General features: G+C 37.8%; 2 protein-coding genes across 6 annotated transcripts; both read right to left on the reverse strand.

Moving 5' to 3' along the window:
- Positions 1–5572: 5572 nt before the first annotated feature.
- Positions 5573–10838, reverse strand: LOC130010487 (glutathione S-transferase omega-1-like). Its single transcript, XM_056099297.1, has 4 exons — positions 10709–10838; positions 6749–6854; positions 5958–6177; positions 5573–5692 (listed from the first exon to the last, which is right to left on the reverse strand). Exons 1-4 carry the CDS (start codon positions 10761–10763, stop codon positions 5573–5575), a joined length of 501 nt encoding a protein of 166 aa, XP_055955272.1. The 5' UTR covers positions 10764–10838.
- A 5573-nt stretch (positions 10839–16411) lies between these two features.
- LOC126815153 (glutathione S-transferase omega-1) lies at positions 16412–21643 on the reverse strand. Of its 5 annotated transcripts, none has more exons than XM_050540705.2 (6): positions 21533–21643; positions 20989–21216; positions 18416–18521; positions 17771–17990; positions 17394–17505; positions 16412–17024 (listed from the first exon to the last, which is right to left on the reverse strand). In XM_050540705.2, exons 2-6 carry the CDS (start codon positions 21011–21013, stop codon positions 16789–16791), a joined length of 699 nt encoding a protein of 232 aa, XP_050396662.2. In that variant the 5' UTR covers positions 21014–21216; positions 21533–21643; the 3' UTR covers positions 16412–16788. The 5 variants fall into 5 exon arrangements, with proteins under 5 accessions (XP_050396662.2, XP_055955931.1, XP_055955930.1 ...); XM_056099956.1 differs by having other exon boundaries at positions 20989–21187; positions 21533–21626; XM_056099955.1 differs by having other exon boundaries at positions 20989–21181; positions 21533–21621.
- Positions 21644–23397: the final 1754 nt, after the last annotated feature.

Below are 23397 nucleotides of genomic sequence, written 5' to 3' on the forward strand. Positions count from 1 at the left end.
AGGCCTCCTTAAACAGCAGTTATAGTGAACAAGGCATCGTTGTGTGGCCGAATGATTTAACGAGTATTTTAGATTATGCTGTCATTGAGTTCAGTAGCTTGGTTTCGATTCCCCGTTTATACTGACAAAATAGGGTTGCCTGTCGAGGTTTCTCAGGTTTACTCTCACTGCTAAAGACCCATACGCACTGGCAAATTATTGAAATAAAATAAAATTTAACCATACGTTAGTACCATAGGCGTACGGGGAAAATTTTGACTGGGGGGGGGGGGGGGGGGTGCCCAAAAAATGTAGTTAGGTTCTTAGTATGTTACATAATAATAATAATAATAATAATAACTTTATTTTCTTATAAAACTACAAATATACATATTATTTACAGACAAATAATCTAATAACGATGAAATAATGTTTTAAAACCAGCAAATAGCAAATAAAAGAACAAACAATCATATACACACTACTGTCCGAGAACCGACTATATTTCCGATCCGAATGCTGCTAAATATGCATTTAAAGTGATTCTGAGGAGTTTTTACCAAATAAAAAAAAGTTCAATTTTTATTTGAAGGCCCACGACAGGTTCTACAATATCTCTTTTGCGATGAATACGTTATTAATTTCTAAATCATCAATAAAAGATAACTAAATTTTATTTACATGTACTTGTAATATACACAACTAAAAACAGTTGTTTATGTAGCTGTAACTCGTGGTTTACTGTATACTCCAAACCATAGAGGGTTCGAGTCTTAAGATTTCTATTTTATTGCCTAACTATAGACACTCTGAATTTAAATTCGCTGTTAAATTGGACACATTCAAGAACACAACTTTTTTATACAACTTTTACAAAGTACAATTGTGTGCCCAAATTTTCCCAGCATTTTGTGCCCAAAATGGGGGGGGGGGGGCGGCCGCCCCCCAGCCCCCCCCCCCCCAGCTCGTACGCCTATGGTTAGTACCGAAATTACCTAGTACAAAATTACATGTACAAACAGACAGATTTTCCTCTTGCCTTTGGAATAAAATATATACTGGAATACGTTTCTGTTTAATGTAACTGAAATAGATCTATTAAGCTCGACATTTATAATGAGTTGAGTTGATTATCGATGCAAAATGATGATACTGATCTGGTAATATATCTTGCCATAGTCAACATAATATGCGATGAGGACACAGTGTAATAAAACTGTACAATCTTCTGACTAATCAAAGCTACATGCATCAATATTTACCAACAGCAGTTTTGTCAAAGCTATGGTAACAGTCTTTTCGGACTACAATGATATTATAATGACCTAACTTTGTGATGAAGATGATACTCTTTTATGCAAAGATTCGATAACAGACAGTAAACTCGCACATAAACCCCATTAAATTTATCTACTGTACAATATCTGTATTTTTATTCCCATACAAATCTGAAATTATGCCTCATACACAATATACCCGACACTTAACTGCTGCGGGGACTGTTAAATCCAACGGTATTTCTTAATAGCTCTTGGTGAATATTAAAACACAAATTATATGGAAAACAATCACTGAGTTTATTTCACACTACGTTTCAACAAGTTCCTCTTGTCGTTCTCAAGTAAATAATCTGAAACCAACAAAGGAACAATAAAAAGAACAGTCAGAAATAACAATATTTTAGTGTAAGTCCTTTAGGTAGTAACCCTCTATTCCTGCATCGCATCAGAAAAAACACATTATTCCTATCTTGTAAGTATTTACTCTCAATCTTACTAATTACACTAATACATTTAACTGCCTCGTCGCCATATTGACGTCTGATGAAATCCTTACACGGCATTTAGTAATTGAATATATAATATTAAAACACAATTTACATGGAAAACAATCACTGAGTTGATTTCACACTACGTTTCAGTGATTGTTTTCCATATGAATAGTGTTTTAATATTATATATTCAATTACTAAATGCCGTATAAGGATTTGGTGAATATACATTATAACTCATAGTCCATTTTTAATTAGATACAATAGCTCCGGAAAATATACATCTACCCCACACTAAACTGCTCAGGGCCGTAGCTAGCCCAAAATTGTTGGGGGCAAAGGCCTTTGGGGGCGCCGATGTACCTACACTTGACGGTTCACGGCGAACGGTACCGTAGACACACCTCCCTATGGAAAAGGATCTAGGGTGCCCCCCCCCCCCGAAAATTTTGGAAAATAGGGTTTGCATCTGAGGCTGAATTTGCGATATTAGCTTATTGTGATATATTGATATGAACATTATAAAAATTTGAAGGACGGGATACGACTTTAACGTACCTGTAATAATTTATGAGAAAAGCGAAAAGTTCGCAATCGGGTTAGAGTGCGATTTGTTTGAATTTTGAAGATTATCACGCCGTTTTCAGCGCCCAATTCATTCGTGGGCGCCTTACCAATCTTACTCGACATTATAGGCGCCCTACCAATTTTTATGGGCTTCCATGATGTCGTCGTGGGCGATCCACCAATCTCGGCATTATGGGCGCCCCTCCGGATGAGGCACCCCACCAATCATGCTGTTTTGGGCGCCCCATTGATCAAGTCGTGGGCGCCCAACCAATCTTACTCGGCATTATGCATTATGTGCGACCCGACAATCATATATTGTTATTATAACGCGCCCCACCAATCATGTCATTATAGGTGCCCCTCCGGGATATGTCACCCCACAAATCAAGCTGTTTTGGGCACCCCATCAATCACAATCAAGTTGTGGTGTTATTCGTGTGAGTCATTATGGGGCGCCTCACCATTTCGGGGGCACCTCGTATATAACGACATAATTGGCGAGGCGCCCATAAAACCAAGTGACATTGGTTGGGTGCCCACGACGAGATTGGCGGGGCACCCAACCAATGTCACTCGGCTTTATGTAGTGGCCATATAGATATGGGCATGTTGGTCGTTGGCTTCTTATTGCGTTCAATGGAAAGGGCGCCGAAGGCGCCCATTGGGGAAGACGATTTTTTCCCCAATGCGCCGAATTTTTAAAGGGTTGGGGGGGGGGGGGGGTCAGCTGCCCCCTTTGCCCCCCCCCCCGCTAGCTACGGACCTGCTGCTGCTGCTGCTAGTTCCAGTGTATTTCCTAGAAAGTCCCCTCAAATATACGTGATAAGCCTTTTTGATTATTCAATATATCTCATGAAATTTACATATTATACCCCACACTTCAGAATTGAAAGAGTTTAAAAGTATGCTCCTTCAGGAATTAATGCATTAAAAGAAAATGACATAGCTGGACTGTAATCTCCAATGATGATATTTATATCATTTGACCAACATACATGTAAAAGTCAAAGGCTGAGACATTTTTTACAGCCCAACGCTGTTTATTTGGCCACAGATCACTAATGATTTCCCCATTGACTTTAATGTTAATTCTCGTCTCTTAGACCGGCTCTAACTTTTCCCAAATTTTCGTTGGGTAGAACGCCTTCTACCACAGATGGAGCAACATGTAGCAACTTCTTGCTCAAAAGCACATATGAGGTTCACCATGGAAAACTTGAGATACACAAACTGGAAGCAAAGATAAAAAAACCATACAATTTTCCGCCCCACATTTCAACCTGACCAACCTCTCAACTCCTGTATCCTTCCGCTTCAAAATCATGAATATTCACCAAAACCTGGCAAAAAATGTATCTTCAACCTCTTTTCTTCGATTCTACACCAAAAAGTCAACAAAAATCGCCATAAAAAGGGGGGAAAAGGGAAAGGGAGAGAAAGACTAAATATAATTTCCACATTCAATTCGTTATTTGGTGAGCTGTGTCTCTGCCTAGGCCACATAAATGACGGTTATAACTCATGTGACTTTATTTACTCTTATTTTTTTTAAAAAGAATTCTGAATTGAATTGATCCAACTGAATGACGAAGGCTATTCCTCTCCAGACCCCTTTACTTCAACCAAATACCAATTGAATGTGGGGGGTTGGATGGCTGAATGGTTAGCGTGCGCGCGCTGTATCATAAAGTCTGTCATTGAGTCAACTGGCGTGGTTTCGAATCCCCGGTTGTACGTGACAAGGAGTAGGGTCGCCTGTCCAACCTCGTGGGTTTTCTCCGGGTCCTCCGGTTTCCTCCCACTGCTAAAGACCCTTACGCGCAAGCGAATTATTGAAATAAAATTTAAAAACCATATGTTAGTCCCGAAATGACCTAGTTTGTGTCGAGTGGACGTTAAACCCCATTTCTCTCTCTCTCTCTCTCCAATTGAATGTGATTTGCACTCCATTTGTTTTTTTATTCGATGTACTAGTAATTATAATAAAAGGTCATCTTTCACTTTGTTCATTGTTGGGGCCTTAAATGACATAGGCCTAATGATAATGCCATCTCTAAAAAAATAATTGTGGTTGGGCCTATTTTTTTATTACGTACGAATTTGAATATTTTGTTGACACGTGATTTTTGTGTGTGGTCTAAAAAATGCCCCCTTAAATACCGATAAAAATTTTTTTTGAAATCCCATCACTGGGGTGGGGGATCATACAAATATATATATATATATATATATATATATATATATATATATATATATAGACAGATTCAAGGACAAAAAATAGGTTTTTATTATGTTTTTATAAAAAGAGAAGAGTAAATATAGCATAATAAAATATCTACAATGTTTTGAAATTGACTTGCAACACCAATTTCTGATGAGGGGTTTACAAGTAATATCCCCTTTTCATCCCTAAAGAAGTCTTTGTAAACACACCTACAACATAAAATATATACACATGACTTTAGGGTTTGATAGATTTGATTCTTATGTTTAGTGGAATTTATTCTTTGTGTTCTTAGTTTAAAATATTGAGGAGTCACCTTTGTTCTAGAAGGTTTTGTTGTACATTTCACTTTGAGGTTGTTTATCAGGTTATCTAAATTAAAAATAAAGTTGTAATATAATACACAAGAATAATCAGACTTTTGAGTTGATTCATAAACCAAAATCGTAATCTGGATTCCCTTCTTTGTAAGATTTTATGAAACGCATATGACTTTCTCTATCAAACATGATGGCTTTGACAGCTGGTAACTGATACATTGTTTTAACCCAGGCTGACAGGTTAGGGAACTCAGCTTCTGTTAGTTTAAAACCCTTTTCTTCAAGTAACTCCAATCTTTCAAACCATGGCCAAAGTGCAAAGTCAACCATACACGGTTTATTGTTTCCTATAAAACAGAAGTACATTAGTAACGATTATGAAATTTAACTGCATATAGATTAGTCTTGATACAGTAGCTACAGGAAGGAGCATATCCTGATTAAAGGATTAACAAACATTTTCTAAATTTCATTTTATCAAAAATAAGGACTGGACAGTGTTCTTCAGATAGTAATGAAACAGTAGTACATGATTAAGACAATGAAATCTTGTTTAGATGCTATCTCGATCTGTATGATCATGGTGAAAAGACCAGTAAGACCCCAGAAATATGGTAGATGGCCACAACTTATGTTTCGTCTGATAGTTCCTCATTGTTTTACTAGATTTAGCTCCCTTTGAACTTGGCCAATATGATTATTGATAGGCTACATACCTCCAAAATATTTGCCTCTTTTTGAAAGCTCCTTGTCGTATCTTTCTAAACTTTTCTTGAATTCCTCAATGTCTTCACCAGTCCTTGAAATTTTATAATAAAGCCCAACTGCCTAGAATTTTAAAAAGGCATATATACACAATATTATATTCATCTTTGAAACAATGTTAAATTAAACTCTCCCAATTGAACCCTTACATTCATGACCCAATATCAATAACGCGGTTCCTTAAAATTTGTATTAAAATGTGCAACTTGTTGATACAAGGATTAAAATATACAAGTTATTCAGGTTTAATAAAAAAAAAGGGTTAGTGTGGTAACTTTAATCAGCATTTCAAAAAGATAAATATCTCTGAGATTATCAAGTAACTTACCTTTCCAAAAGTATCAATAAGCATCTGATCTCGTGCTTTTTGATAAGGATCAGATGGTGTTAATTTGTCACCAGGATAAACATCATCTAAATATTGACTACAGATGTTAGATTCATATATAACTTTATCATCAATCTCTAATGTTGGAACCAAACCAAATGGATTTCTCTCCAAAAACCATTCTGGTTTCTTCACTAATGAAACATTGACATTTTCATGGCTGAAATATTAGATAACAGATATATAATGCAGAAATTCCTCAACAGTATTTGCTGCCTAGTGGCAAGGTGGTCTGAAACATTGTAGATCTTCAGTCAATTCGAACAGTATTATCACTGCATTTGTGAGTTCATTCCCTGTGCCTGACAATGTCTGTGACAGGTTTAGCTCCTTTAAAACATTTTACACATATCATTATTGCTCTTTCAGTAATCAAGAGTAAATCTACATATCTTTAATAAATAGCTCTCAGGATCTTTGGCGTGGTTTCCCCTGGTCAGTGATGCAGGGCAGAGGGCCTGACAAGGACAACTGTCTAGTCGTTCCTATGGGACGAAAAACCGAGGTCCTGTGTACAAATTGGCGTGCACGTAAAAGATCCCGTGGCAGTTGGAATTCGATATAAGAGTAGGCCGTAGCTCCGCTGCCCGGGCAAAATTTCCCTCATAGCACACTGTATGGCGTTTGCCGTCTTCATTAGCCCAGTTTAGGCGCAAAACAGTAGGACTTAAACCTCATTTCATTTAACTAAAATAAGCTATCTATTGTCATCATATATAAGATCTACTAACGGAATGTTTTTGTGTTGTAGAACAAGTCTTGTTCTCTGAGCAAAAGAACAGAATCTCATACTGTAAATTCTAAGAACTCCAGTTTCCAATGGTGGATAAGCCGACCCTGAAAAATAATTTTATCATTCATTTATTTATGTTAACAAATTAAATAAAAATGTACTGTTGCCAGATAATGAATATAAACCCACCAGTATTATATATTTTTTTTTTTTTGAAAGATGGCAAGAACATTATAGAATGTTCTAATATACAGATCAGTGAGAGACACTCACTAAATATCAATAAGAATCATCTTTGGCCCAATTTGGCAATTTAAGTTTTATTAATCCCAAAACAGCGATAGCATTGTGCTAAATGTGACATATTTGCCTTTTGAAAAAAAGCCAGATTGGTGCTTCAAATATATAATGACCTCAAAATTTCAAGAAGTTACTCTCCTGAGTCCTGTCAATGCTTTTGTATAAAAGTTCCCTCTCACATTTGGCGCTATTGCACTTTCGTACCTCTACCAGTTCCCGTGGTCATAGGCACTTGAAATTTTCAGAGGATGTTAAGGGGGGCTAGCAATGACCACACACCAAATTTCAGCCAAATCGATAAATAACTTTTTATTTTACCGACCTTTTAATTTCTAACGAGAGAGAACTTCATCCGTTTGACGCCATTTGCTTTGTTTACTAATTAGACTTGAATAACAAGACACTAAGACGGAAACCGACTCGAATAACAAGACACTTAGACGGAAACCGACACACTGCACTAGCTGCCTAACACTGCAGTTCATAAAAATTAATATAATTTTCGTATACTTTAATTTTTGCGCGAAGCCACCATTTTCTATAAAATACTATTTGGTGTTGATCAGTGGATTGGCCTTTAGGTGTAAATATTGCCGTGACCTTGATTTTGACCTTGAGGCCAAACGTCCCATCCATCTCGGGCCCTTTGCGTTTATGCTTGCCGTGGCCTTATTTCTAACTGTATTATCAAAGTTAATGTTCGAGGTGAAAGCAGAGACGACGTCCTCCAGAAAAGATAATTGGGTCAAAGTCGTAGGTCAAGGTCATCTTACAGAAAACTAAACTCGGACTTTTCAAAGTCAGTTTTGGGACATTTGACCTTGACTTAAGGCCTTGACCTCGTAACCATTTTCGAAGGCTATCACCTTGGCTTGAACCATCGACGTTTACTTTGGTCCTGTCGCACACTGTTCGGTCAGAAAAGGGTCAAACGAAATGAAATGAAATGAAATGGGGTTTAACGTCCTACTGTTTTGCTCCGAACTGGGCTAATGAAGACGGGCATACGCCATACAGTGTGCTATGAGGGTAATTTTGCCCGGACAGCGGCACTACGGCCTACTCTTATATCGAATTCCAACTGTCAAGGGATCTTTTACGTGCACGCCAATGTGTACACGGGACCTCGGTTGTTCGTCTCATCCGAATGACTAGACAGCTGTCCTTGTCAGGCCCTCCGTCCTGCATCACTGACAAGGGGGAACCACGCCGGAAAGTCTGGATGAACTTTCTCGGCCAATGCAGGGATCGAACACCCGACCTCCAGGCTAGCGAGCCAGCGCCTTACCCACTTAGCCACCGTGATCCCCAAGGGTCAAACGCAAAGGGCCCGTGTCCGAAAGGAAGTCAATGGGCGTGGTCAATGTGAAAGGTTGTGGTGACCTCCACTAGTCACCTTTAATCATCCGTGACCTTGACTTTGACCTTGAGTCCAAACTTCCCATCCATCTCGGGCCCTTTTCGTTTATGCTTGCCGTGACCCTATTTCTTACTGTATTATCAAAGTTAATGCTTGAGGTGAAAGCAGAGACAACGTCCTTCAGAAAAGTTAAAAAGGTCAAAGTCGTAGGTCAAGGTCATGTTACAGAAAACTAAACTCAAACTTTTCAAAGTCAGTTTTGGGACATTTGACCTTGACTTACAACTTTGACCCCGTAACCATTTTCGAAGGCTATCAACTTGGCTTGAATCATGGGCGTTTACCTTGGTCCTGTCGCACACTGCTCGGTCAGAAAACGGTCAAACGCAGAGGGGCCCATGCCCGAAAGGAAGTCAATGGGCGTGGTCAATGTGAAAGTTCGTGGTGACCTCCACTAGTCACCTTTAACCATCCGTGTCCTCGACTTCGACCTTGAGTCCAAACTTCCCATCCATCTCGGGCCCTTTTCGTTTATGCTTGCCGTGACCCTATTTCTTACTGTATTATCAAAGTTAATGCTTGAGGTGAAAGCAGAGACAACGTCCTTCAGAAAAGATAAATGGGTCAAAGTCGTAGGTCAAGGTCATGTTACAGAAAACTGAACTAAAACTTTTCAAAGTCAGTTTTGGGACATTTGACCTTGACTTACGACCTTGATCCCATAACCATTTTCAAAGCCCATAATCTTGGCTTGAACCATCGACGTTTACCCTGGCCCTGTCGCACACTGCTCGGTCAGGAAACGGTCAAACGCAGAGGGGCCCGTGTCCGAAAGGAAGTCAAAGGGCGTGGTCAATGTGAAAGTTCCTGGTGACCTCCACTAGTCACCTTTAACCATCCGTGACCTTGACTTCGACCTTGAGTCCAAACTTCCCATCAATCTCGGGCCCTTTTCGTTTAAGCTTGCCGTGACCCTATTTCTTACTGTATTATCAAAGTTAATGCTTGAGGTGAAAGCAAAGACAACGTCCCTCAGAAAAGATAATTGGGTCAAAGTCGTAGGTCAAGGTCATGTTATAGAAAACTGAACTCAAACTTTTCAAGGTCAGTTTTGGGACATTTGACCTTGACTTACGAGCTTGACCCGTAACCATTTTCAAAGCCCATCATCTTGGCTTGAACCATCGACGTTTACCCTGGCCCTGTCCCAAAAATGACTTTGAAAAGTTTGAGTTTAGTTTTCTGTAACATGACCTTGACCTACGACTTTGACCCAATTATCTTTTCTGAATGACGCCGTCTCTGCTTTCACCTCGAACATTAACTTTGATAATACAGTAAGAAATAAGGTCACGGCACGCATAAACGCAAAGGGCCCGAGATGGATGGGAAGTTCGGACACTAGGTCAGGGTCAAGGTCACGGATGGTTAACGGTGACTAGTGGAGGTCACCACGACCTTTCACATTGACCACGCCCATTGACTTCCTTTCGGACACGGGCCCCTCTCCGTTTGACCCTTTTCTGACCGAGCAGTGTGTGACAGAACCAAGGTAAACGTCCATGATTCAAGCCAAGGTGATAGCCTTCGAAAACGGTTACGGGGTCAAGGTCGTAAGTCAAGGTCAAATGTCCCAAAAATGACTTTGAAAAGTTTGAGTTTAGTTTTCTGTAACATGACCTTGACCTACGACTTTGACCCAATTATCTTTTCTGAAAGACGTCGTCTCTGCTTTCACCTCGAACATTAACTTTGAAAATACAGTAAGAAATAAGGCCACGACAATCATAAACGCAAAGGCCCTGATATGGATGGGAAGTTAAGACTCAAGGTCAAAATCAAGGTCACGGCAATATTCACACCTAAAGGCCAATCCACTGATCAACACCAAATAGTATTTTATAGAACATGGTGGCTTCGCGCAAAAATTAAAGTATACGAAAATTATATTAATTTTTATGAACTGCAGAGATAGGCAGCTAGTGCAGTGTGTCGGTTTCCGTCTTAGTGTCTTGTTATTCGAGTCTAAATAGTAAACAAAGCAAATGGCGTCAAACAGATGAAGTTTTCTCTCGTTAGAAATTAAAAGGTCGGTAAAATAAAAATGTTATTGATCGATTCGGCTGAAATTTGGTGTGTGGTCATTGCTAGTCCCCCTTAACATCCTCTAATAATTTCAAGTTCCTACGACCACGGGAACTGGTTGGTGTCTTCGTACTTCGACTTGTTCCATTAATATACGGTGTGGGTCAGGGATATCGCGAACTTGTTATGTTATAATAATTGTTGGATACAAACCTGCTACATAAGATTTCTGCGACATTTTCACAAAGTTCAAAACTTGTTTAATCATAAACTGTTCTTCGGAGATATCACCAAGAAAATTTATTGCTTTATTGCTATCTATACAGGCATATATATATATATAGTTTACCTTTGAACCGTATCTTGAGTATCCAGACATGTATTATACAACATAAGAAAACCCCAGAAACCCGCAACGTAATACTTGTTATCAAAGACTTTATCAATATGGAAGCATAGTCGTGTAACTAATTTTGTTGTAGACTAGTCTTTTACCATCATGACTCGACACTTCCTAGAAATAAACATTGCGAAGCATTGATATCAAGTGATAATCAGTGTATACCATAAAGAAAATGTCGAATGAAAGCAAGCAAAGATTCTTCTTTTGAAGTGAAATGAAATGAGAGAGAGAGAGAGAAATGGGGTTTAACGTCCACTCAACACAGACTAGGTCATTTCGGGACCAGCACATGGTTCAATTTTATTTCAATAATTAGCTTGCGTGTAGGGGTCTCTAGCAGTGGGAGGAAACCGGAGGACCCGGAGAAAACCCACGAGGTTAGGTTGAACAGGCGACCCTACTCCTTGCCACGTACAACCGGGGAATCGAAACCCCGCCAGTTGACTCAATGACAGACCGTATGATACAGCGCGCGCGTGCTAACAATTCGGCCATCCAACCCCCCGTGAAATGAAATAAAATGGGGTTTAACGTCCTAGTGTTTTGTTCCTATTGGGCTAATGAAAACAGACATACGCATACAGTGTGCTATGCCCAGATTTTACCCAAACACTGACTCTACAGCCTACTCTTGTATTGAATTCCTACTGCCAAGGGGTCTTTTACGTGCACGCCAGTGTGTACACGAGGTTTGCGCCCCATCTAAACGACATATACGCTGTCCCTTGCCAGCGTCTCGGTTCTGCACCATTTACAAGGAGGATCCACGCCGGAAAATATTCGTATATATTCTAGTCATGTTTATTTTCTTTCTTTTTGTTGTGAGCTTACATTATTTGTAAATTATATATTGTAGGATCGGATTCTATTGCATTAGATATAGGTAGTGTGTTCGATTTAGGCCTCCTTAAACAGCAGTTATAGTGAACAAGGCATCGTTGTGTGGCCGAATGATTTAACGAGTATTTTAGATTATGCTGTCATTGAGTTCAGTAGCTTGGTTTCGATTCCCCGTTTATACTGACAAAATAGGGTTGCCTGTCGAGGTTTCTCAGGTTTACTCTCACTGCTAAAGACCCATACGCACTGGCAAATTATTGAAATAAAATAAAATTTAACCATACGTTAGTACCATAGGCGTACGGGGAAAATTTTGACTGGGGGGGGGGGGGGGGGGGTGCCCAAAAAATGTAGTTAGGTTCTTAGTATGTTACATAATAATAATAATAATAATAATAACTTTATTTTCTTATAAAACTACAAATATACATATTATTTACAGACAAATAATCTAATAACGATGAAATAATGTTTTAAAACCAGCAAATAGCAAATAAAAGAACAAACAATCATATACACACTACTGTCCGAGAACCGACTATATTTCCGATCCGAATGCTGCTAAATATGCATTTAAAGTGATTCTGAGGAGTTTTTACCAAATAAAAAAAAGTTCAATTTTTATTTGAAGGCCCACGACAGGTTCTACAATATCTCTTTTGCGATGAATACGTTATTAATTTCTAAATCATCAATAAAAGATAACTAAATTTTATTTACATGTACTTGTAATATACACAACTAAAAACAGTTGTTTATGTAGCTGTAACTCGTGGTTTACTGTATACTCCAAACCATAGAGGGTTCGAGTCTTAAGATTTCTATTTTATTGCCTAACTATAGACACTCTGAATTTAAATTCGCTGTTAAATTGGACACATTCAAGAACACAACTTTTTTATACAACTTTTACAAAGTACAATTGTGTGCCCAAATTTTCCCAGCATTTTGTGCCCAAAATGGGGGGGGGGGGGCGGCCCCCCCCCCCCCCAGCTCGTACGCCTATGGTTAGTACCGAAATTACCTAGTACAAAATTACATGTACAAACAGACAGATTTTCCTCTTGCCTTTGGAATAAAATATATACTGGAATACGTTTCTGTTTAATGTAACTGAAATAGATCTATTAAGCTCGACATTTATAATGAGTTGAGTTGATTATCGATGCAAAATGATGATACTGATCTGGTAATATATCTTGCCATAGTCAACATAATATGCGATGAGGACACAGTGTAATAAAACTGTACAATCTTCTGACTAATCAAAGCTACATGCATCAATATTTACCAACAGCAGTTTTGTCAAAGCTATGGTAACAGTCTTTTCGGACTACAATGATATTATAATGACCTAACTTTGTGATGAAGATGATACTCTTTTATGCAAAGATTCGATAACAGACAGTAAACTCGCACATAAACCCCATTAAATTTATCTACTGTACAATATCTGTATTTTTATTCCCATACAAATCTGAAATTATGCCTCATACACAATATACCCGACACTTAACTGCTGCGGGGACTGTTAAATCCAACGGTATTTCTTAATAGCTCTTGGTGAATATTAAAACACAAATTATATGGAAAACAATCACTGAGTTTATTTCACACTACGTTTCAACAAGTTACTCTTGTCGTTCTCAAGTAAATAATCTGAAACCAACAAAGGAACAATAAAAAGAAAAGTCAGAAATAACAATATTTTAGTGTAAGTCCTTTAGGTAGTAACCCTCTATTCCTGCATCGCATCAGAAAAAACACATTATTCCTATCTTGTAAGTATTTACTCTCAATCTTACTAATTACACTAATACATTTAACTGCCTCGTCGCCATATTGACGTCTGATGAAATCCTTACACGGCATTTAGTAATTGAATATATAATATTAAAACACAATTTACATGGAAAACAATCACTGAGTTGATTTCACACTACGTTTCAGTGATTGTTTTCCATATGAATAGTGTTTTAATATTATATATTCAATTACTAAATGCCGTATAAGGATTTGGTGAATATACATTATAACTCATAGTCCATTTTTAATTAGATACAATAGCTCCGGAAAATATACATCTACCCCACACTAAACTGCTCAGGGCCGTAGCTAGCCCAAAATTGTTGGGGGCAAAGGCCTTTGGGGGCGCCGATGTACCTACACTTGACGGTTCACGGCGAACGGTACCGTAGACACACCTCCCTATGGAAAAGGATCTAGGGTGCCCCCCCCCCCCCGAAAATTTTGGAAAATAGGGTTTGCATCTGAAAATGACGGACAATTTCAATTTTGAGGCTGAATTTGCGATATTAGCTTATTGTGATATATTGATATGAACATTATAAAAATTTGAAGGACGGGATACGACTTTAACGTACCTGTAATAATTTATGAGAAAAGCGAAAAGTTCGCAATCGGGTTAGAGTGCGATTTGTTTGAATTTTGAAGATTATCACGCCGTTTTCAGCGCCCAATTCATTCGTGGGCGCCTTACCAATCTTACTCGACATTATAGGCGCCCTACCAATTTTTATGGGCTTCCATGATGTCGTCGTGGGCGATCCACCAATCTCGGCATTATGGGCGCCCCTCCGGATGAGGCACCCCACCAATCATGCTGTTTTGGGCGCCCCATTGATCAAGTCGTGGGCGCCCAACCAATCTTACTCGGCATTATGCATTATGTGCGACCCGACAATCATATATTGTTATTATAACGCGCCCCACCAATCATGTCATTATAGGTGCCCCTCCGGGATATGTCACCCCACAAATCAAGCTGTTTTGGGCACCCCATCAATCACAATCAAGTTGTGGTGTTATTCGTGTGAGTCATTATGGGGCGCCTCACCATTTCGGGGGCACCTCGTATATAACGACATAATTGGCGAGGCGCCCATAAAACCAAGTGACATTGGTTGGGTGCCCACGACGAGATTGGCGGGGCACCCAACCAATGTCACTCGGCTTTATGTAGTGGCCATATAGATATGGGCATGTTGGTCGTTGGCTTCTTATTGCGTTCAATGGAAAGGGCGCCGAAGGCGCCCATTGGGGAAGACGATTTTTTCCCCAATGCGCCGAATTTTTAAAGGGTTGGGGGGGGGGGGTCAGCTGCCCCCTTTGCCCCCCCCCCCCCGCTAGCTACGGACCTGCTGCTGCTGCTGCTAGTTCCAGTGTATTTCCTAGAAAGTCCCCTCAAATATACGTGATAAGCCTTTTTGATTATTCAATATATCTCATGAAATTTACATATTATACCCCACACTTCAGAATTGAAAGAGTTTAAAAGTATGCTCCTTCAGGAATTAATGCATTAAAAGAAAATGACATAGCTGGACTGTAATCTCCAATGATGATATTTATATCATTTGACCAACATACATGTAAAAGTCAAAGGCTGAGACATTTTTTACAGCCCAACGCTGTTTATTTGGCCACAGATCACTAATGATTTCCCCATTGACTTTAATGTTAATTCTCGTCTCTTAGACCGGCTCTAACTTTTCCCAAATTTTCGTTGGGTAGAACGCCTTCTACCACAGATGGAGCAACATGTAGCAACTTCTTGCTCAAAAGCACATATGAGGTTCACCATGGAAAACTTGAGATACACAAACTGGAAGCAAAGATAAAAAAACCATACAATTTTCCGCCCCACATTTCAACCTGACCAACCTCTCAACTCCTGTATCCTTCCGCTTCAAAATCATGAATATTCACCAAAACCTGGCAAAAAATGTATCTTCAACCTCTTTTCTTCGATTCTACACCAAAAAGTCAACAAAAATCGCCATAAAAAGGGGGGAAAAGGGAAAGGGAGAGAAAGACTAAATATAATTTCCACATTCAATTCGTTATTTGGTGAGCTGTGTCTCTGCCTAGGCCACATAAATGACGGTTATAACTCATGTGACTTTATTTACTCTTATTTTTTTTAAAAAGAATTCTGAATTGAATTGATCCAACTGAATGACGAAGGCTATTCCTCTCCAGACCCCTTTACTTCAACCAAATACCAATTGAATGTGGGGGGTTGGATGGCTGAATGGTTAGCGTGCGCGCGCTGTATCATAAAGTCTGTCATTGAGTCAACTGGCGTGGTTTCGAATCCCCGGTTGTACGTGACAAGGAGTAGGGTCGCCTGTCCAACCTCGTGGGTTTTCTCCGGGTCCTCCGGTTTCCTCCCACTGCTAAAGACCCTTACGCGCAAGCGAATTATTGAAATAAAATTTAAAAACCATATGTTAGTCCCGAAATGACCTAGTTTGTGTCGAGTGGACGTTAAACCCCATTTCTCTCTCTCTCTCTCTCCAATTGAATGTGATTTGCACTCCATTTGTTTTTTTATTCGATGTACTAGTAATTATAATAAAAGGTCATCTTTCACTTTGTTCATTGTTGGGGCCTTAAATGACATAGGCCTAATGATAATGCCATCTCTAAAAAAATAATTGTGGTTGGGCCTATTTTTTTATTACGTACGAATTTGAATATTTTGTTGACACGTGATTTTTGTGTGTGGTCTAAAAAATGCCCCCTTAAATACCGATAAAAATTTTTTTTGAAATCCCATCACTGGGGTGGGGGATCATACAAATATATATATATATATATATATATATATATATATATATATATATATAGACAGATTCAAGGACAAAAAATAGGTTTTTATTATGTTTTTATAAAAAGAGAAGAGTAAATATAGCATAATAAAATATCTACAATGTTTTGAAATTGACTTGCAACACCAATTTCTGATGAGGGGTTTACAAGTAATATCCCCTTTTCATCCCTAAAGAAGTCTTTGTAAACACACCTACAACATAAAATATATACACATGACTTTAGGGTTTGATAGATTTGATTCTTATGTTTAGTGGAATTTATTCTTTGTGTTCTTAGTTTAAAATATTGAGGAGTCACCTTTGTTCTAGAAGGTTTTGTTGTACATTTCACTTTGAGGTTGTTTATCAGGTTATCTAAATTAAAAATAAAGTTGTAATATAATACACAAGAATAATCAGACTTTTGAGTTGATTCATAAACCAAAATCGTAATCTGGATTCCCTTCTTTGTAAGATTTTATGAAACGCATATGACTTTCTCTATCAAACATGATGGCTTTGACAGCTGGTAACTGATACATTGTTTTAACCCAGGCTGACAGGTTAGGGAACTCAGCTTCTGTTAGTTTAAAACCCTTTTCTTCAAGTAACTCCAATCTTTCAAACCATGGCCAAAGTGCAAAGTCAACCATACACGGTTTATTGTTTCCTATAAAACAGAAGTACATTAGTAACGATTATGAAATTTAACTGCATATAGATTAGTCTTGATACAGTAGCTACAGGAAGGAGCATATCCTGATTAAAGGATTAACAAACATTTTCTAAATTTCATTTTATCAAAAATAAGGACTGGACAGTGTTCTTCAGATAGTAATGAAACAGTAGTACATGATTAAGACAATGAAATCTTGTTTAGATGCTATCTCGATCTGTATGATCATGGTGAAAAGACCAGTAAGACCCCAGAAATATGGTAGATGGCCACAACTTATGTTTCGTCTGATAGTTCCTCATTGTTTTACTAGATTTAGCTCCCTTTGAACTTGGCCAATATGATTATTGATAGGCTACATACCTCCAAAATATTTGCCTCTTTTTGAAAGCTCCTTGTCGTATCTTTCTAAACTTTTCTTGAATTCCTCAATGTCTTCACCAGTCCTTGAAATTTTATAATAAAGCCCAACTGCCTAGAATTTTAAAAAGGCATATATACACAATATTATATTCATCTTTGAAACAATGTTAAATTAAACTCTCCCAATTGAACCCTTACATTCATGACCCAATATCAATAACGCGGTTCCTTAAAATTTGTATTAAAATGTGCAACTTGTTGATACAAGGATTAAAATATACAAGTTATTCAGGTTTAATAAAAAAAAAGGGTTAGTGTGGTAACTTTAATCAGCATTTCAAAAAGATAAATATCTCTGAGATTATCAAGTAACTTACCTTTCCAAAAGTATCAATAAGCATCTGATCTCGTGCTTTTTGATAAGGATCAGATGGTGTTAATTTGTCACCAGGATAAACATCATCTAAATATTGACTACAGATGTTAGATTCATATATAACTTTATCATCAATCTCTAATGTTGGAACCAAACCAAATGGATTTCTCTCCAAAAACCATTCTGGTTTCTTCACTAATGAAACATTGACATTTTCATGGCTGAAATATTAGATAACTGAAGATGTACTCATACAAGGGAAAGAATCAATGATGTAGAAATTTACTCAGTATTTTCTGTAATTTGATATTCAAGATGTGACAGAGTGTACATCATAAACAGTAGGCCTATTTGCTGCCAGGTGTCAAGGCGGTCCAAAACAGTGTAGATATTCGGGCTATTTTGCACAGTGTTATCATTGCAGTTCATTCCACAAACTGAATTACCAGGTATATGGGTTTCTGGTTTTTTTTTGTTATTCTGGACATTGAATGGAAATAATGATTTTAGTTGTACCTGAAAAATGACAGAATTAATTGGTAGGCCTACCTCACATACCTCATAATATCATTAAGGTCACAGAATCTTTAACTAAAATAGGCGATCTACTGTGATATTTATTGTCATCATATATAACAATACTTACGGAATGTTTTTGTGTTGTAAAACAAGTCTTGACCTCTGAGCAAAAGGACAGAATCTCATACTGTAAATTCTAAGAACTCCATTTTCCAATGGTGGATAAGCCGACCCTGCATAATGAATTAATCATTGATTTATTTGTACTAAAAGATTAATAAAAAACACCAGGTTGGGCGTAACGAATTTTAAGCCACCAGTATAATTTTGAAAGGAATCTAGAACAGCATAAACCAAAGATAAAGAAATGAAATGAAATGGGGTTTAACGCCCCACTGTTCTGCTCCTAACCTGGGCTAATGAAGACGGCATACGCCATACAGTGCGCTATGAGGGAAATTTTGCCCGGACAGCGGCACTACGGCCTACTCTTATATCGAATTCCAACTGCCAAGGGATCTTTTACGTGCACTCCAATGTGTACACGGGACCTCGGTTTTTCGTCCCATCCGAACGACTAGACAGCTGTCCTTGTCAGGCCCTCCGTCCTGCATCACTGACAAGGGGAAACCACGCTGGAAAATCGGGATGAAATTTCTCGGCCAATGCAAGGATCGAACACCCGACCTCCAGGCTAGCGAGCTAGCGTCTTACCCACTTAGCCATGTGCCCCCCCCCCCCAAAGATAAAGGATACCATACAGAAATAATTGAATGAATACTATTATAATATTGTTGTTAGACTGAAATAATCTTCTAAGAGAAACTGTATTGATTTCTTCATTTAAACCATAGGGGTGTGCATATTTTCAGAATATATCGGCTACACCTCCATAATTTAAACAAAACCTCAAAACTTTAATCTACCTATATACTTATTTGAAACAGTGCCCAACCCTATCAACATTCAAATCATAACTGAAGACTTATCTTTTCCATCCTTATGTTTAGTATTGTGTTGTAAAATGTAAACTTAAGACTCTTTGCATGCGCTAAGAGCACGCAGTCAGTGTGGAATAGCGCAAACCAAATGTTTATTATAAAACCATACAACACTAATACCGTTCAGACGTCCGTGTGTTCGTTCACAATTTGTTTGTCAACACTCTACTACATTACAGGTCACAATTTTATCTGATTTTGACGAAACTTGAAATATTGTTTTTTTAGTTTGTGAATTCTCTAGAGGTCAAAATTTTTATCCGATTTTAAAAACCGTTCAAATATATCACCACTCCACCATAATGTAGGTTGAATTTGAATTTTGGAAAAATCGAAACGAAACTGCCCGACAAAATGGCCGCTCTTTGTACGCAAATTGTGTAGAAGTATGTAATACGAAGTTTGTGGACTCTCTAGAGGTCACAATTTTTATCCAATTTTGATGAAACTTAAAACATATATATTATATCTTTATATCCAACAGATCTCAGACCCTTTCGATATTTGCGCATTTCAGACCATATGTTCTTTCTTTTTCATCGAAGGATTTACATTTTGAGAAAGCCAGATGCACATGACCCAAAAATATTGTAAAGTTACTTTTGTCAACGTTTCGAATATTTTTATACACCCACATTTTCATGTGGACGCATATTGTCGTCACCCCGTACGTCCACAATTTGTTTGTGGACACTCTACAGGTCACAATTTTTATCCGATTTTGACGAAACTTGAAATGTTGGTTTATCTCCAAAAGATCTCGGTTCCTTTCGATATTGGCATCTATCGGATCGAAACTTCCTGGTTTATGGTCCCTGACTGTTCGAAAAATCTCATTGAAGCTTGTGAACCCGCTAGAAGTCACAATTTATATCCAATTTTAAGAACCGTTTAATTAGGTCACCGTTACACGGTAAATAAAGGTTGAGTTCGAATTTCGTAAAAATCTAACAGAAACTGTCGGGGGAATTGACCGCTCATTTTACGCACATTGTGTAAAGGTATGTAATGCTAAGGTTGTGGACACCCTAGAAGTCACGATTTTTATCCGATTTTGATGAAACTTGAAATGTATGTTTATGACCCAAAGATCTTGGTTCCTTTCGATATTTGAACAAATCAGATTGTAACTTCCTGGATTATGGCCCCTGATTGATGAAACTTGAAATGTATGTTTATATCACAAAGATCTTGGATCCTCTCTATAATCACGCATATCGGAACGTAACTTCCTGGATTATGGCCTATAATTGTTGGAAAAAATAATGTTTTTAGCTTGTGGACCCTCTAGAAGTCACAATTTGTAATCTATTTTATAAACCATTAAATATATCACTGTAACACCTCAGTGAAGATTGAGTTTAAATTTCAAAATCCGACAGAAACTGCCGTACAAAATGGCCGATTCTTGTACGCAAATAGTCTAAAAGTATGTAATACCAAGGTTGTGGACGGAAAATCATATTTTTTTTAGCTTGTTCTCTATCCATCTCTTGCAAAATATGGGCGTATCCTGCCTGGCATCCGCTGGCTTTTTTTTTTTATCTGAAGCGGTAAAATCAGAAAGAGAAAAAATGTCCCCTTTCTTTCATATGTTTGGTATCTGTACCCTAATGTTTCTTCATACATAGACTAATTCGGATATATAACGGTAACGGATCGCGAACTTGTTATGTTATAATAATGATAGAATACAAACCTGTTACATAAGATTTCTGCGACATTTTCACAAAGTTCAAAACTTGTTTAAAAATAAACTGTCCTTCGGCTATATCATCAACAGAATGCCTTCATTGCTATCTAAGTCTGGCCTATATAATGCCCCTGAACCGTGTCTTGAGTATCCAGACAACATTTACAACACACAAAAAACAACCGTCATCTATGGACGCCTATAACTACCATTCATAATTTCTACTTTTCGCCTCTTCAGAACACGAAAGTCGAAAAGTCGAAAAGTAGAAGTTACAACAAAATGTGAGGCGACAAGACGGTATACAAGCCAAAATCAACTCGAAAATAGGAAATTAATAAATAACACACCGCGATAATAGCGCCCCCGTTTTTTCTTAATTTCTACTTTTCGACTTGCATTTTGGCTTGTATACCGTCTTGTCGACTTTCGACTTAGTCATATTTTTGTATTTATTGATGTCAGTAAGAAGGCGCCAACACGCTATACAAGCCAAAATGTAACTCGAAAAGTAGAAATTAGGAAATTAACACACTGCGCTATTAGCTACCTATGATCTGTCGTACTGTCGACTTTTCTACCTTTCTACTTTTCGCCTATCTTATAAAACAAAGTCATAGTCATCCCATCACTGTCTACAGTAATACTTGATATCAAAGGCTTCATCAAATGGAAGCATAGTTGCGTAACTAATTTTTTCGTAGAATATTCTTTTACTATATCATAATGACTCGACACTTTCTAAAAGTAAACAGCGAAGATAAATAGTAAGTGCAGGCGGACAAGTAATAACTGATAAAAATATGGAAGCATCGTTGTGTAAGAAATTTTCGTTGCAGAAAATATATCTTATAAAACAAAGTCAATGTATCAAAATTTCCAAATTAATATTGATAACCAATTTATACCATAAAGAAAATATTATGTCGAATAAAAGCAAGCAAAGTATACCCTTTCTTCTTTTTATTACATTAGCTGTTAAATAAGAAACCTTATCTCTCAGCACTCCGGGTTTCAAGATAAGAGATGGTACTATAATATAGTTTTACCTGGCAAAAATCCGATGCGAACCAGATCGGACTTCAGAAAGCAAAACTGTCAATTTTTTCGTCAAAACAACGATTGATTTATTGTTATTTATTACATTTCTTTCACATCCAACTACAAACCATCTCTTTTAAATCGAAGCGATAATTGCTGTTTTTTTTCCAGACATTTTAAATTGACCTCTAGTTACGTGATGAAGGCGGGGCTAAATATATGACGTCAACAACCACCAATCAAGATATGAAACCAATAAGTGTGCTGCGCATGACTAATGCGCCGTAATTATGTATGTCCGTATCAATTTTGATAAAAACAACGCTTGGTTAAATTTACACTATTTGCAGATAAACAAAAGTTGTTTCATTACTTTGAGCTGGGTATGTTTAATTGGGTCTTTGTATAAGATTAACTTATTTTTCAATCTGATTAAAACACAGACCCTATTCCGTTTCGTTTTTTATAGTTCTCAATTTCGTTTTAATTCTTACTACTATATGGTGGAACGCTAGATCGGCGATGGCCCTGCACAGTTTAGCGCATATGACGTCATATGTGGGTTAGGGTTAGGGTAAGGGTTAGGACCTGCAGATCTCAGATTCTCCGTTTTCATAGGATATGTACTCAGAAGACCGATTTTGAGTCAGCATGTACGCTGGTATTTAGCAAACTAAGAGAAAGGAGATACTCCAAACGCTATCTACGGCGTATAAAAAACAACACTCTAGCTGAGCTTGCCGCCAAAGAAACAAATAATATGCAATCAGAAGTTAAAACCAGAACTTGTGGCCATCCAAGATGTCAAACATGCAAAATCTTAAACATATCCGATCATTTCCATAACAAAACATCTGGCACACAATTCCCAATATCAGACCAACTTTCATGCAGTAGTTCAAACATAATTTATCTAATTTCATGCAGACAATGTGACAAGCAATACGTAGGGGAGACTAAAAATGCACTTAGGGAAAGAATTACGGTCACCGATCAGACATAGTCACCAAAAAAAACAAACCGGTTTCAATTCATTTCAACCAACCAAATCATGACATTTCTGATCTCATTGTCACGCCAATAGAAAAGACCAAGAGCTACTTTGAAACTAGAGAAGAAATGAAAACGTTTAAGATAACAAGACAAAAATTCTGGATTGACAAATTGAAAACAACAGCCCCCCCTAGGTTTGAATATTCATACGGCTAGCGCAATAGCCCCTTTTGTAGTTCCATTTAGCGCAACAGCAGCAAGTGCATCCAAAATCATCAGTGCATCCAAGAAAATCACCCGAAAATATTCACACAGAAACTTATAATTGCATATTCTAAAAATAAAAATCTGAACGACATCCTAGTACACAGTAAATTAGAT

Source organism: Patella vulgata, chromosome 3, assembly GCF_932274485.2.
Source record: "Patella vulgata chromosome 3, xgPatVulg1.2, whole genome shotgun sequence".
Taxonomy (NCBI): Eukaryota; Metazoa; Mollusca; class Gastropoda; family Patellidae; genus Patella; species Patella vulgata.

Excerpts from the sequence above, each read along its gene's own strand:
- LOC130010487 (XM_056099297.1), bottom strand. The coding sequence starts at position 10,763 with ATGATTAAACAAGTTTTGAACTTTGTGAAAATGTCGCAGAAATCTTAT. Across the intron at positions 6,855-10,708 it reads GCAGAAATCTTATGTAGCAG|GGTCGGCTTATCCACCATTG; the intron begins GTTTGTATCCAA and ends ATTATTTTTCAG. Across the intron at positions 6,178-6,748 it reads CTACAACACAAAAACATTCC|CCATGAAAATGTCAATGTTT; the intron begins GTTAGTAGATCT and ends CTAATATTTCAG.
- LOC126815153 (XM_050540705.2), bottom strand. The coding sequence starts at position 21,013 with ATGTCGCAGAAATCTTATGTAACAG. Across the intron at positions 17,506-17,770 it reads TTATTGATACTTTTGGAAAG|GCAGTTGGGCTTTATTATAA; the intron begins GTAAGTTACTTG and ends TTAAAATTCTAG. Across the intron at positions 17,025-17,393 it reads AAGAGGCAAATATTTTGGAG|GAAACAATAAACCGTGTATG; the intron begins GTATGTAGCCTA and ends TCTGTTTTATAG.